This window comes from Oncorhynchus nerka, linkage group LG14, assembly GCF_034236695.1.
Source record: "Oncorhynchus nerka isolate Pitt River linkage group LG14, Oner_Uvic_2.0, whole genome shotgun sequence".
Classification (NCBI taxonomy): domain Eukaryota; kingdom Metazoa; phylum Chordata; class Actinopteri; order Salmoniformes; family Salmonidae; genus Oncorhynchus; species Oncorhynchus nerka.
This window is the reverse complement of record NC_088409.1, coordinates 70,677,374-70,692,640: the sequence shown is the minus strand read 5'-3', so window position 1 is coordinate 70,692,640 and position 15,267 is coordinate 70,677,374. Positions and strand designations below refer to the sequence as shown.

Genomic DNA, 15,267 nt, shown 5'->3' with positions numbered 1-15,267 from the left:
GATTGATGAGTGAGAACATAGAGCAAGGCTTTCCTTCACTATATTCATAATGGAAATAATAACCTAGACCTGTGACCTTGTGGTGAAGTTACATACTTCAAACTTTTTACATTTTGCAAACTGTTGACAGCTTTAACATCTTCACCTCAGATTGAAACCCACACATAGGCCTACTGATCTGTTATTGACTCATGTTTCTCCTCCATGTCATCGCCAGTAAAACCAGTAACAAAAGCATCCCTGCCTTTCAAAACGTGGGTCTCATGCAAAAGCAGAAATCGTTCACATTCTATTGTGTACTGTTGTTTTGTACAGAGCATCATAGGATGTGGGGAAATGTTGCATCAACTTACACCTGTGACCTGCAGATGCACATCTATATCACGTGATTTATTCTAAGCCTGCCACACATTTCTTGTAAATCACTCTGCTCTACAGTGTGCTGTTAATCCCTCCCCCTATTGGACAACTGGTTGTCAACTGAATGCTTTTTGTTGTTAATATATGCACATACTGTCTCTTCAGAAGATTTAAAATCCATGCCCCTTGAAACTCATTGGCTGAATTGAAATATGACCTAGGGAAACAATGTCATCATTACATTGTTGTTCGTATAAAAGCTGATGGGTAGAGACAAGATTTGAACTTGATTCCAGATTTCAATAATCTCGTAGACCAGGGTAAGAAACTAAACTATGATCTCATTTAATCATATTTTTTATGTGAGTTTAAATGTGTATATATAGAATATAATGAGTGTTACACTAGCACACTGAAATTACGCTGAAATCAACATAACGTTTGCCAAAGTAGTTTATTTGCCCTGGTCAAGTACTGGACTGTGATGGCTTCTGTGGGTTCAACAGTTGCAGTGGCTGTATAACCAACCGACTGTTGTCTTCAGATTTACAGTATCATCGCCGTGGGATGGCTTCCAATAGCTGGAAAAGCAAAGTTCTTTTGAATGTGCTTTCCTATCTTGACTACAAGACAGGAAAATTCATAATTGTAGGAAGCAAGAGAGTCGGCAGTTTGTACAGAGTTATACAATTATCCATCATTGGATACCTTGTTGGGTAAGGGTCTCAATAAATACCTTTCCACATTTTCAAGATATAGGCCCTTATAACAGTCTAAAGGCATATGAAATGTTCTTAATAAAATACAATCTAGTCCATCTATTTGTAGTTCACAGAAACGTAACATGTAAAACTATATTCCAACCAATATTTTAAACCCCTATCAGACAGTAACCTCCACTTGTTCCAGGTTTGAAGCAGATTATCCCCATTGAGATAGCTACAGTATATTGTTCTCCTGGTCTACACAGGTATGTATTCCTGAGCAAGAAGTCCTACCAGACCAAAGAGGAATCTATCCAGAGTACTGTGATGACCAAACTGAAGGGAGTGGCGGTCACCAACACATCAGAGTTCGGACGGATGGTGTGGGGACCTGTGGACTATGTCATTCCACCCCAGGTCAGACTAACCACAATCCACTTTAATACATTTCATGTTAATGTTAGAAATAAGATCTATCTCATCCACTGTGCTTGACTGCTAGAATAAATATAATTTTTAACGGAAGGTTGATTGGTGTATCAGAACGTATACCATGGGTATACCATTTTTACTGTTCTATTTACATTGGTAACCAGTGTATGATTGCAATAAGGCACCTCAGAGGGGGTTTGGTATATGGCCAATATAATTGCAATAATGCACCTCAGTGGTTTGTGTTATATGGCCAATATACCACGGCTAGTGGCTGTATCCAGGCATTCCTCTTTGCGTTGCGCGTAAGAACAGCCCTTAGCCGTGGTATATTGGCCGTATACCACAACTCCTCTGGCCTTATTGCTTAAATATAATAAAGGCTGAGGCTGCGGTTCTGAATGTAACGTCCTGTTGCGTCCCTGTCCCTCGCCCCAGAAGCTTCATCATCAGAGCAAAAAATTGGTTTCACATATGTAGACTGTGTTTCTGTGCCTTTACACACACATTTGTTGTGGTAACCCTCCCTTCACATTTCTCACTGTCAGTCATGCATAGTGAAATGTCCATGCAGCATCTCAGTCAGTTTCATGGGAATATGCATTTAGATCGTCTTGATGAAGATATGAAGCTTTTTTTTAGCTATCGTGATGAGGCTTCCAGAAAATGTGTAACTGGAGCCACTGTGTAGAACAAGAAGGAGATAAAGGACAGCCTTGTTTAACTGGTTTATTGATAAGCGTCAGTCTGGGATGCTTTTGAAAAATATATTGGTCAAGGTAAATGTATATAGTATGTACTGTATAAGCTGGAAGTAGAAGCCTAAGTGTCATTGTCCATCAGTTTACTCCAATTAGGGGAGGGGTGGCAGGGTTAGGGGAAAATAATCAAGGAAAACATTTACACTACCATTCAAAAGTTTGGGGTCACTTAGAAATGTCCTTGTTTTTGAAAGAAAAGCTAAAAAATGTGCCTTTAAAATAAAATTGATCAGAAATACAGTGTAGACATGTAATGTTGTAAATGACTATTGTAGCTGGAAACAGTATATTTTTTTAATGGAATATCTACATACAGTGGGGCAAAAAAGTATTTAGTCAGCCACCAATTGTGCAAGTTCTCCCACTTAAAAAGATGAGAGTCCTGTAATTTTCATCATAGGTACACTTCAACTATAAAAGACAAAATGAGAAAAAAAATCCAGAAAATCACATTGTAGGATTTTTTAATGAATTTATTTGCAAATTATGGTGGAAAATAAGTATTTGGTCACCTACAAACAAGCAAGATTTCTGGCTCTCACAGACCTGTAACTTCTTCTTTAAGAGGCTCCTCTGTCCTCCACTCGTTACCTGTATTAATGGCACCTGTTTGAACTTGTTATCAGTATAGAAGACACCTGTCCACAACAAACAGTCACACTCCAAACTCCACTATGGCCAAGACCAAAGAGCTGTCAAAGGACACCAGAAAGAAAATTGTAGACCTGCACCAGGCTGGGAAGACTGAATCTGCAATAGGTAAGCAACTTGGTTTGAAGAAATCAACTGTGGGAGCAATTATTAGGAAATGGAAGACATACAAGACCACTGATAATCTCCCTCGATCTGGGGCTCCACGCAAGATCTCACACTGTGGGGTCAAAATGATCACAAGAACAGTGAGCAAAAATCCCAGAACCACACGGGGGGACCTAGTGAATGACCTGCAGAAAGCTGGGACCAAAGTAACAAAGCCTACCATCAGTAACACACTACGCCGCCAGGGACTCAAATCCTGCAGTGCCAGACGTGTCCCCCTGCTTAAGCCAGTACATGTCCAGGCCCGTCTGAAGTTTGCTAGAGAGCATTTGGATGATCCAGAAGAAGATTGGGAGAATGTCATATGGTCAGATGAAACCAAAATATAACTTTTTGGTAAAAACTCAACTCGTCGTGTTTGGAGGACAAAGAATGCTGAGTTGCATCCGAAGAACACCATACCTACTGTGAAGCATGGGGGTGGAAACATCATGCTTTGGGGCTGTTTTTCGGCAAAGGGACCAGGACGACTGATCCGTGTAAAGGAAAGAATGAATGGGGCCATGTATCGTGAGATTTTGAGTGAAAACCTCCTTCCATCAGCAAGGGCATTGAAGATGAAACGTGGCTGGGTCTTTCAGCATGACATTGATCCCAAAACACACCGCCCGGGCAACAAAGGAGTGGCTTCGTAAGAAGCATTTCAAGGTCCTGGAGTGGCCTGGCCAGTCGCCAGATCTCAACCCCATAGAACATCTTTGGAGGGAGTTGAAAGTCCGTGTTGCCCAGCAACAGCCCCAAAACATCACTGCTCTAGAGGAGATCTGCATGGAGGAATGGGCCAAAATACCAGCAACAGTGTGTGAAAACCTTGTGAAGACTTACAGAAAACGTTTGACCTCTGTCATTGCCAACAAATGGTATATAACAAAGTATTGAGATAAACTTTTGTTATTGACCAAATACTTATTTTCCACCATAATTTGCAAATAAATTCATTAAAAATCGTACAATGTGATTTTCTGGATTTTTTCTTATCATTTTGTCCGTCATAGTTGAAGTGTACCTATGATGAAAATTACAGGCCTCTCTCATCTTTTTAAGTGGGAGAACTTGCACAATTGGTGGCTGACTAAATACTTTTTTGCCCCACTGTGTGTATATATATATATATATATATATATATATATATATATATATATACACACACTACCTTTTTGAAAATAAAGTGAATTTTTTGTCCATTAAAATAACATCAAATTGATCAGAAATACAGTGTAGACATTGTTAATGTTGTAAATTACTATTGTAGCTGGAAACAGCAGATATTTGATGGGATATCTACATAGGCGTACAGAGGCCCATTATCAGAAACCATCACTCCTGTGTTCCAATGGCACGTTGTGTTAGCTAATCCAATGTTTAAACTATGAAATAATACATATGAAATCATGTAGTAACCAAAAAAGTGTTAAACAAATCAAAATATATCTGAGGTTCTACAAAACCTTTTGTCTTGATGACAGTTTTGCACAGTCTTAGCATTTGCTCAACCAGCTTCACCTGGAATGCTTTTCCAACAGTCTTGAAGGAGTTCCCACATATGCTGAGCACTTGTTGGCTGCTTTTCCTTCACTCTGCGGTCCAACTCATCCCAAACCATCTCAAACCCCCCCAAAAAACTTGAATGAGCAGGTGTGTCCAAACATTTGGCTGGTACTGTATATATTTACAAATAAATACGGGGGATTGGAAATGATGCAGACAATTACATTGATGGAAGTGACAATCTATCAGCAATATTAAAGCTGATTGAATGCAATGTATCACGTCTCGTGATGCACATCTTTCTGCAAATGCGTGCCATACTTACTCTTATCAGTTGATATCAGGCTGGTTTAACACCACTTTTTCCTATAGGGGGAAGCAGTTTTTTCATTGTTACCAATTTTATAGAGACACCAAACCAGAAGTTGGGCAACTGTGCTGAGGTAAGGAAATTCCCTCTCATTTCTTTATGTTGTCACCTTTAACCACCCTTTTAAAACGGCAATATACTCTGTATTTGGTCCGTATTTGGTCTGTATTTGTTAAACCATACTAGTTGTGGGGTATTGTTCCACAGAGCCCCAATGTGCCAGATGGCCACTGTAAGGGAGATGAAGACTGTGCAGAGGGAGAGTTGGTGGTAGCTGGCCATGGTAGGAATCTTTGAAAACTCAAATTGAATTCAAACAAATTGAAATGAGAAATTACATATACTGTCTGCTCACAAACATACTGTGAAATATACTTTTCTGTAGGAGTTAGGACAGGCCGCTGCTTGAGAGACAATGGGAAATCCAATGGTACATGTGAGATATATAGCTGGTGCCCCGTTGAGAGAAGATGCCAACCACAGTAAGTGCACTTACACACTTTCACTTTCATAGCCATACACACTCATAAACACATTTACATTTACATTTAAGTCATTTAGCAGACACTCTTATCCAGAGCGACTTACAAATTGGTGCATTCACCTTATGACATCCAGTGGAACAGTAGTGCACCTAAATCTTTTAAGGGGGGGTGAGGGGATTACTTTATCCTATCCTAGGTATTCCTTAAAGAGGTGGGGTTTAAGGTGTCTCCGGAAGGTGGTGATTGACTCCGCTGTCCTGGCGTCGTGAGGGAGTTTGTTCCACCATTGGGGGGCCAGAGCAGCGAACAGTTTTGACTGGGCTGAGCGGGAACTGTACTTCCTCAGTGGTAGGGAGGCGAGCAGGCCAGAGGTGGATGAACGCAGTGCCCTTGTTTGGGTGTAGGGCCTGATCAGAGCCTGGAGGTACTGAGGTGCCGTTCCCCTCACAGCTCCGTAGGCAAGCACCATGGTCTTGTAGCGGATGCGAGCTTCAACTGGAAGCCAGTGGAGAGAGAGGAGGAGCGGGGTGACGTGAGAGAACTTGGGAAGGTTGAACACCAGACGGGCTGCGGCGTTCTGGATGAGTTGTAGGGGTTTAATGGCACAGGCAGGGAGCCCAGCCAACAGCGAGTTGCAGTAATCCAGACGGGAGATGACGAGTGCCTGGATTAGGACCTGCGCCGCTTCCTGTGTGAGGCAGGGTCGTACTCTGCGGATGTTGTAGAGCATGAACCTACAGGAACGGGCCACCGCCTTGATGTTAGTTGAGAACGACAGGGTGTTGTCCAGGATCACGCCAAGGTTCTTAGCGCTCTGGGAGGAGGACACAATGGAGTTGTCAACCGTGATGGCGAGATCATGGAACGGGCAGTCCTTCCCCGGGAGGAAGAGCAGCTCCGTCTTGCCGAGGTTCAGCTTGAGGTGGTGATCCGTCATCCACACTGATATGTCTGCCAGACATGCAGAGATGCGATTCGCCACCTGATCATCAGAAGGGGGAAAGGAGAAGATTAATTGTGTGTCGTCTGCATAGCAATGATAGGAGAGACCATGTGAGGTTATGACAGAGCCAAGTGACTTGGTGTATAGCGAGAATAGGAGAGGGCCTAGAACAGAGCCCTGGGGGACACCAGTGGTGAGAGCACGTGGTGTGGAGACGGATTCTCGCCACGCCACCTGGTAGGAGCGACCTGTCAGGTAGGACGCAATCAAGCGTGGGCCGCGCCGGAGATGCCCAACTCGGAGAGGGTGGAGAGGAGGATCTGATGGTTCACAGTATCGAAGGCAGCCGATAGGTCTAGAAGGATGAGAGCAGAGGAGAGAGAGTTAGCTTTAGCAGTGCGGAGCGCCTCCGTGATACAGAGAAGAGCAGTCTCAGTTGAATGACTAGTCTTGAAACCTGACTGATTTGGATCAAGAAGGTCATTCTGAGAGAGATAGCGGGAGAGCTGGCCAAGGACGGCACGTTCAAGAGTTTTGGAGAGAAAAGAAAGAAGGGATACTGGTCTGTAGTTGTTGACATCGGAGGGATCGAGTGTAGGTTTTTTCAGAAGGGTGCAACTCTCGCTCTCTTGAAGACGGAAGGGACGTAGCCAGAGGTCAGGGATGAGTTGATGAGCGAGGTGAGGTAAGGGAGAAGGTCTCCGGAAATGGTCTGGAGAAGAGAGGAGGGGATAGGGTCAAGCGGGCAGGTTGTTGGGCGGCCGGCCGTCACAAGACGCGAGATTTCATCTGGAGAGAGGGGGAGAAAGAGGTCAGAGCACAGGGTACGGCAGTGTGAGCAGAACCAGCGGTGTCGTTTGACTTAGCAAACGAGGATCGGATGTCGTCGACCTTCTTTTCAAAATGGTTGACGAAGTCATCTGCAGAGAGGGAGGAGGGGGGAGGGGGAGGAGGATTCAGGAGGGAGGAGAAGGTTGCAAAGAGCTTCCTAGGGTTAGAGGCAGATGCTTGGAATTTAGAGTGGTAGAAAGTGGCTTTAGCAGCAGAGAGAGAAGAGGAAAATGTAGAGAGGAGGGAGTGAAAGGATGTCAGGTCCGCAGGGAGGCGAGTTTTGCTCCATTTCCGCTCGGCTGCCCGGAGCCCTGTTCTGTGAGCTCGCAATGAGTCGTTGAGCCACGGAGCGGGAGGGGAGGACCGAGCCGGCCTGGAGGATAGGGGACATAGAGAGTCAAAGGATGCAGAAAGGGAGGAGAGGAGGGTTGAGGAGTCAGAATCAGGAGATAGGTTGGAGAAGGTTTGAGCAGAGGGAAGAGATGATAGGATGGAAGAGGAGAGAGTAGCGGGGGAGAGAGAGCGAAGGTTGGGACGGCGCGATACCATCCGAGTAGGGGCAGTGTGGGAAGTGTTGGATGAGAGCGAGAGGGAGAAGGATACAAGGTAGTGGTCGGAGACTTGGAGGGGAGTTGCAATGAGGTTAGTGGAAGAACAGCATCTAGTAAAGATGAGGTCGAGCGTATTTCCTGCCTTGTGAGTAGGGGGGGAAGGTGAGAGGGTGAGGTCAAAAGAGGAGAGGAGTGGAAAGAAGGAGGCAGAGAGGAATGAGTCAAAGGTAGACGTAGGGAGGTTAAAGTCGCCCAGAACTGTGAGAGGTGAGCCGTCCTCAGGAAAGGAGCTTATCAAGGCATCAAGCTCACTCTCCGAGGGAACCTGGAGGGCGATAAATGATAAGGATGTTAAGCTTGAAAGGGCTGGTAACTGTGACAGCATGGAATTCAAAGGAGGCGATAGACAGATGGGTAAGGGGAGAAAGAGAGAATGACCACATGGGAGAGATGAGGATCCCGGTGCCACCACCCCGCTGACCAGAAGCTCTCGGGGTGTGCGAGAACACGTGGGCAGACGAAGAGAGAGCAGTAGGAGTAGCAGTGTTGTCTGTGGTGATCCATGTTTCCGTCAGTGCCAAGAAGTCGAGGGACTGGAGGGAGGCATAGGCTGAGATGAACTCTGCCTTGTTGGCCGCAGATCGGCAGTTCCAGAGGCTACCGGAGACCTGGAACTCCACGTGGGTCGTGCGCTGGGACCACCAGATTAGGGTGGCCGCGGCCACGCGGTGTGGAGCGTTTGTATGGTCTGTGCAGAGAGGAGAGAACAGGGATAGACAGACACATAGTTGACAGGCTACACAAGAGGCTACGCTAATGCAAAGGAGATTGGAATGACAAGTGGACTACACGTCTCGAGTGTTCAGAAAGTTAAGCTTACGTAGCAAGAATCTTATTGACTAAAATGATTAAAATGATACAGTACTGCTGAAGTAGGCTAGCTGGCAGAGGCTGCGTTGTTGACTATGTAGGCTAGCTGGCAGTGTCTGCGTTGTTGACACTACACTAATCAAGTCGTTCCGTTGAGTGTAATGGTTTCTACTGTGCTACTGTGCTGCTATTCGGGGCTAGCTGGCTAGCTAGCAGTGTTGATTTACGTTACGTTGCGTTAAAAGAACGACAATAGCTGGCTAGCTAACCTAGGAAATCGCTCAAGACTACACAATTATCTTATAACAAAGACGGCTATGTAGCTAGCTATGTAGCTAGCTACGATCAAACAAATCAAGCCGTTGTACTGTAATGAAATGAAAAATGTGATACTACCTGTGGAGCGAAGCGAAATGCGACCGGATTGTTGAGTGCGGAAGTTCTGTTACGTTAAGGACGACAAATAGCTGGCTAGCTAACCTCGGTAAATTAAGATAATCACTCTAAAACTACACACTCTAAACTACACAATTATCTTGGATACGAAGACAGCAAAGACAACTATGTAGCTAGCTAACACTACACTAATCAAGTCGTTCAGTTGAGTGTAAGTTGTGCTGCTAATCGGTAGACGGTGGACTAGCTAACGGTAGACGTTAGCTAGCTAGCTAGCTGCAGGGCGGTGTAGACTGCGTTAGGACGACGAAATACGATAATTACGCAATTATCTATGATACAAAGACGGCTATGTAGCTAGCTAAGAAGAAAAATTGCTAAGATTAGACAAATCAAACCGTTGTACTATAATGAAATGTAATGAAATGTAATACTACCTGCGGACCGAGTGCAGATGCGACCGCTCGCTCCAACCCGGGGCATTGACTCGCTCCAACCCGGGGCAAACAAACATGCATGAACACACACAACCACATACACACACACAGGCAAATACATGCACACACACGCATGAGCATGTGTCCACAGTAGTAATCGTCATTCCCTTTTATTCCTTCAGGGATAGACATAAACACAAGAATATGTTAAGAGAAGCTGAAAACTTCACCATCTACATAAAAAATGTCATCCGATTTCCCAAATTCAGTTTCTCAAAGTAAGTTGTCTATATTAACACTACCTAAAAAGTTGACAGGCATATGGTTTTCAAACTGCCAGAGTTGTCTTTAAATGTATAAACTGGAGCTGGAGTCTTTTAATCTGTTAATATTACATATTTCAGAAAGTGTTTGCTGTCTGCATTTTGATAAATAAAAACTTTGAAATGTTTCACCCAATTATCAGGGCCAACGTTCAGGACACGGCTGATAAATTCCATCTGAAGAAATGTCGCTACGATGAGGCTCTTGAACCCTACTGCCCCATATTCCGTCTGGGAGACATTGTTAACCAAACTGGACACAGCTTTCAGGACATGGCTTTGAAGGTCAGTTTTCACAATTTAAAAGTTTATTTGTTGTTGTGTATTGATGATGATGTTGACGATGATGTTTTCAATTGCCTTAAGCAGTTAAATGGACACTGTACGATACCATACCATCAAAGAGTAAGCCACAAAATACATAAATAATGTAAATAATATAGCATTTTGCTATCAATACTCCTCTCTCTCTCGCAGTGCATGCTGGGAGTTTATTTTATTTTATGTTTGGTGTAGAGGGCTCTGTCCTAACTAACTTTCTTGATTGTTTTCTTGGTCTTTCCTTTCAATTGTCTTTTTCTATGGTGGAGGGTTAATGCAATATTTGTTTTAGCGGTATCCACAGTTTTTTCAAAGTTAGGGTGGAAGAGGACAGAGTAACTTTCCTGGGGTTTGGAAGGTGTGGTGTGCGCGATGGCTTCCTGGCCTAGCGCGGAGGAGATGCTGTCGATACGGCATGGATTCAGGTGTGTTCCTGAGAATGGAGTTAAGGTGGAGGAGGTTCTGCTCGTGGTCGGTGAACAGGTAGGAGCTGAATGTATACATTCTTAGGGTTGGACCAGCAGCTGTTCCTCATGAAGCTGGAGAGGCTGAGTACAGCAGGTCTCTCAGATTTTTACTCTGCAATGCTGAGGGCCTGGCAGCTGCTAAGGCCCATACGAGAAGGGGGTGTTGAGCCTGGGCTGTGGGTGTGGGCGGAGCCTATCTTTCACAACCCAGCCATCCCTTTGAGATCGGTTCAGTCGGCCACCCTGCAGAGGCAACTGATGGCAGGGGGTTTACAAAGGCTGGGTGACCTGAGACTGCTGGGAGAGGAGGGGTGGAAAACCCCAGAAGTCTTGGTACAACAAACAGGAATAATGTATCTTAGGCTGCTGGAGAGATTCCTGGAGGAGGTCCAGGAGGCACTGTCTGAGCCTGTAAGGGGGATGTTTGAGCGGCCAAAGGGAGAGGGGCCACCAATGTTTCCGCCACTGCAGGTGACAGCAGAGACTGGAGACTGGCAAGGGGGTCTGGAGGACTTGTTAGATTTCAACACTCCGAGCCTGGGGGAGTTTGAGGATGTGGGAGGTAAAGCCCTCTACAACCTCTGCGGTAAGGTTAGGAACATTAGGAGCCTGGAGGAGTTTGAGGATGTGGGAGGTAAAGCCCTCTACAACCTCTGCGTTAAGGTTAGGAACATTAGGAACCTAACAGGAGTGAAGGCACATGAGTGGCAGGGGGTATGTGGGGCGGAGAGTATGGTGGGTTTTAGGTGGAGGGGGCTCTACAAACCCCCAGTACCAAAGAGGGTTCTACATGGAGCCCTGGCCACTAACAGCTGGTTGGCATGGGTTGAACCGGGAGTCGGGCAGGGGTGTCTTTTCTGTAAAATGAAAAAAAACTGTGATTCATGTGTTTTGTGTGCACCAGGTTAATGTCTTTAATGTCTCTGTTGGAATGTATGTGTGAGAGGTTGGGGTGGTTTTTACTGTTGGGATGTTTATAATGGGATACAAGTATTTGAGTAAGGAGAAAGCCAAATGTGTTTTGTTGAATTTTCTGTTTGTTCAGCTACAAAGTTAGCTAACAAGGAGGAACAGGGTCAAAAGTGGGGGGATAACAGACTCTTTACTATGGTTAAATGGGATGGTCTCTGCGCGCCTTAGGGTTTGAGTTCTATAAAATGATCAAATGTGTAGAGATGTTTGAGGAGATATGGTGTGTTGGGGGGGCTGTATGTATAGCTGGGAAAGATGTTTTGGATATACGGTTGTAGGAGTGGGTATGGTGATGTTGGTTTGTTTCATGTGATAGATAGAAAGGTGAGTATGGTAAATGTATGCAGTACAGGATATATCTTTGCTTTTTTATTTTTAATGGGGGGCTGAGTTTTAAATTAAATGAGATTGTTTAAGTAAAGAAAGACAATCTCTTTCTTTCTTTTCTCTCCCCCAGGGTGGTTTAATTGGAATTCTGATTGGGTGGGAGTGCGACCTTGACAGAGATCCCTCAGAATGCCAGCCACGGTACGACTTTACTCACATTGACGTTAATGTGTCCAGAGAGTCCTCAGGATTCAACTTCAGGTAACACACACACACAAGGTTGACACATAATACTTAATTTGAAGTCATACTTTAATCTTCCACATCTTTGGTACTCTCATAACAGACATGCTCGCTATTTTAAAACTGGGTCTGGAGAAAGCTACCGAACACATTTCAAAGTGTTTGGTATACGCATCAACATTATGGTGCATGGGAAGGTATGATAAATATGTATTATTTAATGGCTTTTTAGGATAAATGCATCTATTTTGTTTCCTGATGTTTTGATTCCCTTATTGTTACTTCCTTATATTTTCTACTACAGGCTGGAAAGTTCTGTATCATACCCACCATTATCCATATAGGCTCAGGACTAGCTTGTATTGGTGGTGTAAGTATTATTTTTTAAAGATGACATTTGTATTGGCTATACTTATGGACTTGAGTATCAGTACAACCGAGGAGGCTGGTGGGAGGAGCTACAGGAGGACAGGCTCGTTGTAATGGAATAAATTGAATGGTATCCGTTTAATTTATTCCATTCATTACTATGAGCCCATATTCCTATAGCTCCTCCCACCAGCCTCCTCTGCAATACAGGTATATACACTGCTCACAAAAATAAAGGGAACACTAAAATAACACATCCTAGATCTGAATGAATGAAATATTCTTATTAAATACTTTTTTCTTTACATCTTTACATAGTTGAATGTGCTGACAACAAAATCACACAAAAATTATCAATGGAAATCAAATTGATCAACCCATGGAGGTCTGGATTTGGAGTCACACTCAAAATTAAAGTGGAAAACCACACTACCGGCTGATCCAACTTTGATGTAATGTCCTTAAGACAGGTAAAAATGAGGCTCAGTAGTGTGTGTGTGGCCTCCACGTGCCTGTATGACCTCCCTACAACGCCTGGGCATGCTCCTGATGAGGTGGCGGATGGTCTCCTGAGGGATCTCTTCCCAGACCTGGACTAAAGCATCCGCTAACTCCTGGACAGTCTGATGTGCAATGTGGCGTTGGTGGATGGAGCGAGACATGATGTCCCAGATGTGCTCAATTGGATTCAGGTCTGGTGAACGGGCGGGGCGGGCCAGTCCATAGCATCAATTCCTTCCTCTTGCAGGAACTGCTGACACACTCCAGCCACATGAGGTCTAGCATTGTCTTGCATTAGGAGGAACCCAGGAGGAACCCAGGGCCAACCGCACCAGCATATGGTCTCACAAGGGGTCTGAGGATCTCATCTCGGTACCTAATGGCAGTCAGGCTACCTCTGGCGAGCACATGGAGGGCTGTGCGGCCCCCCAAAGAAATGCCACCCTACACTATGACTGGTCTGAATGCCAAACCGGTCATGCTGGAGGATGTTGCAGGCAGCAGAACGTTCTCCACGGCGTCTCCAGACTCTGTCACGTCTGTCACGTGCTCAGTGTGAACCTGCTTCCATCTGTGAAGAGCACAGGGCGCCAGTGGCGAATTTGCCAATCTTGGTGTTCTCTGGCAAATGCCAAACGTCCTGCACGGTGTTGGGCTGTAAGCACAACCCCCACCTGTGGACGTTGGGCCCTCTACCACCCTCATGGAGTCTGTTTCTGACCGTTTGAGCAGACACATGCACATTTGTGGCCTGCTGGAGGTCATTTTGCAGGGCTCTGGCAGTGCTCCTCCTGCTCCTCCTTGCACAAAGGCGGAGGTAGCGGTCCTGCCGCTGGGTTGTTGCCCTCCTACGGCCTCCTCCACGTCTCCTGGTGTACTGGCCTGTCTCCTGGTAGCGCCTCCATGCTCTGGACACTACACTGACAGACACCGCAAACCTTCTTGCCACAGCTCGCATTGATGTGCCATCCTGGATGAGCTGCACTACCTGAGCCACTTGTGTGGGTTGTAGACTCCGTTTCATGCTACCACTAGAGTGAAAGCACTGCCAGCATTCAAAAGTGACCAAAACATCAGCCAGGAAGCATAGGAACTGAGAAGTGGTCTGTGGTCCCCACCTGCAGAACCACTCCTTTATTGGGGGTGTCTTGCTAATTGCCCATAATTTCCATCTGTTGTCTATTCCATTTGCACAACAGCATGTGAAATTTATTGTCAATCAGTGTTGCTTCCTAAGTGGACAGTTTGATATCACAGAAGTGTGATTGACTTGGAGTTACATTGTGTTGTTTAAGTGTTCCCTTTATTTTTTTGAGCAGTGTAGTATATTCTGTATATTTTATTATATAAGATTATATTATATTTGTTAATGGATCTCATTTTGTTGCAGGGGGCCTGGTTCTGTGACTGGATTCTTCTTTACCTGATGAAAAATAGGGAGTTCTATAAGGACTGGAAGTTTGAAAATGTGAAGGAGTACGGCATTTACAATAAATATTAGTCTGAGATACAAGACATTTGGAAGTATTTTTTTCTGCTAATGGAGATTAAGAGATAATTTAAATGTAATGTTATTTTTCACTCTCCCTTTACCATAGCAGTACTACAGAGGATATAAAACAAACCCCAGAAGAGCAGCAGCTCACTGACCTATCGCCTGAGGTTTAACACCATGTCAGCAGCTCACTGACCTATCGCCTGAGGTTTAACACCATGGCAGCAGCTCACTGACCTATCGCCTGAGGTTTAACACCATGGCAGCAGCTCACTGACCCATCGCCTGAGGTTTAACACCATGGCAGCAGCTCACTGACCCATCGCCTGAGGTTTAACACCATGGCAGCAGCTCACTGACCCATCGCCTGAGGTTTAACACCATGGCAGCAGCTCACTGACCCATCGCCTGAGGTTTAACACCATGGCAGCAGCTCACTGACCCATCGCCTGAGGTTTAACACCATGGCAGCAGCTCACTGACCCATCGCCTGAGGTTTAACACCATGGCAGCAGCTCACTGACCCATCGCCTGAGGTTTAACACCATGGCAGCAGCTCACTGACCTATCGCCTGAGGTTTAACACCATGGCAGCAGCTCACTGACCCATCGCCTGAGGTTTAACACCATGGCAGCAGCTCACTGACCCATCGCCTGAGGTTTAACACCATGGCAGCAGCTCACTGACCCATCGCCTGAGGTTTAACACCATGGCAGCAGCTCACTGACCCATCGCCTGAGGTTTAACACCATGGCAGCAGCTCACTGACCCATCGCCTGAGGTTTAACACCATGGCAGCAG

At 45.2% G+C, this 15,267-nt stretch overlaps 1 protein-coding gene across 1 annotated transcript; it reads left to right on the top strand.

Annotated features, from left to right (window-relative positions):
- Positions 1-82: 82 nt before the first annotated feature.
- LOC115141808 (P2X purinoceptor 5-like) lies at positions 83-14,780 on the top strand. The gene is given in 14 exon segments (XM_029681021.2): positions 83-680; positions 905-1,076; positions 1,331-1,481; positions 4,937-4,946; positions 4,949-5,007; positions 5,142-5,217; positions 5,320-5,416; positions 9,630-9,725; positions 9,914-10,055; positions 11,988-12,118; positions 12,204-12,297; positions 12,405-12,470; positions 14,361-14,446; positions 14,569-14,780. Coding segments are annotated over 13 exon segments (1,227 nt in total). The 5' UTR covers positions 83-680; positions 905-927; the 3' UTR covers positions 14,639-14,780.
- Positions 14,781-15,267: the final 487 nt, after the last annotated feature.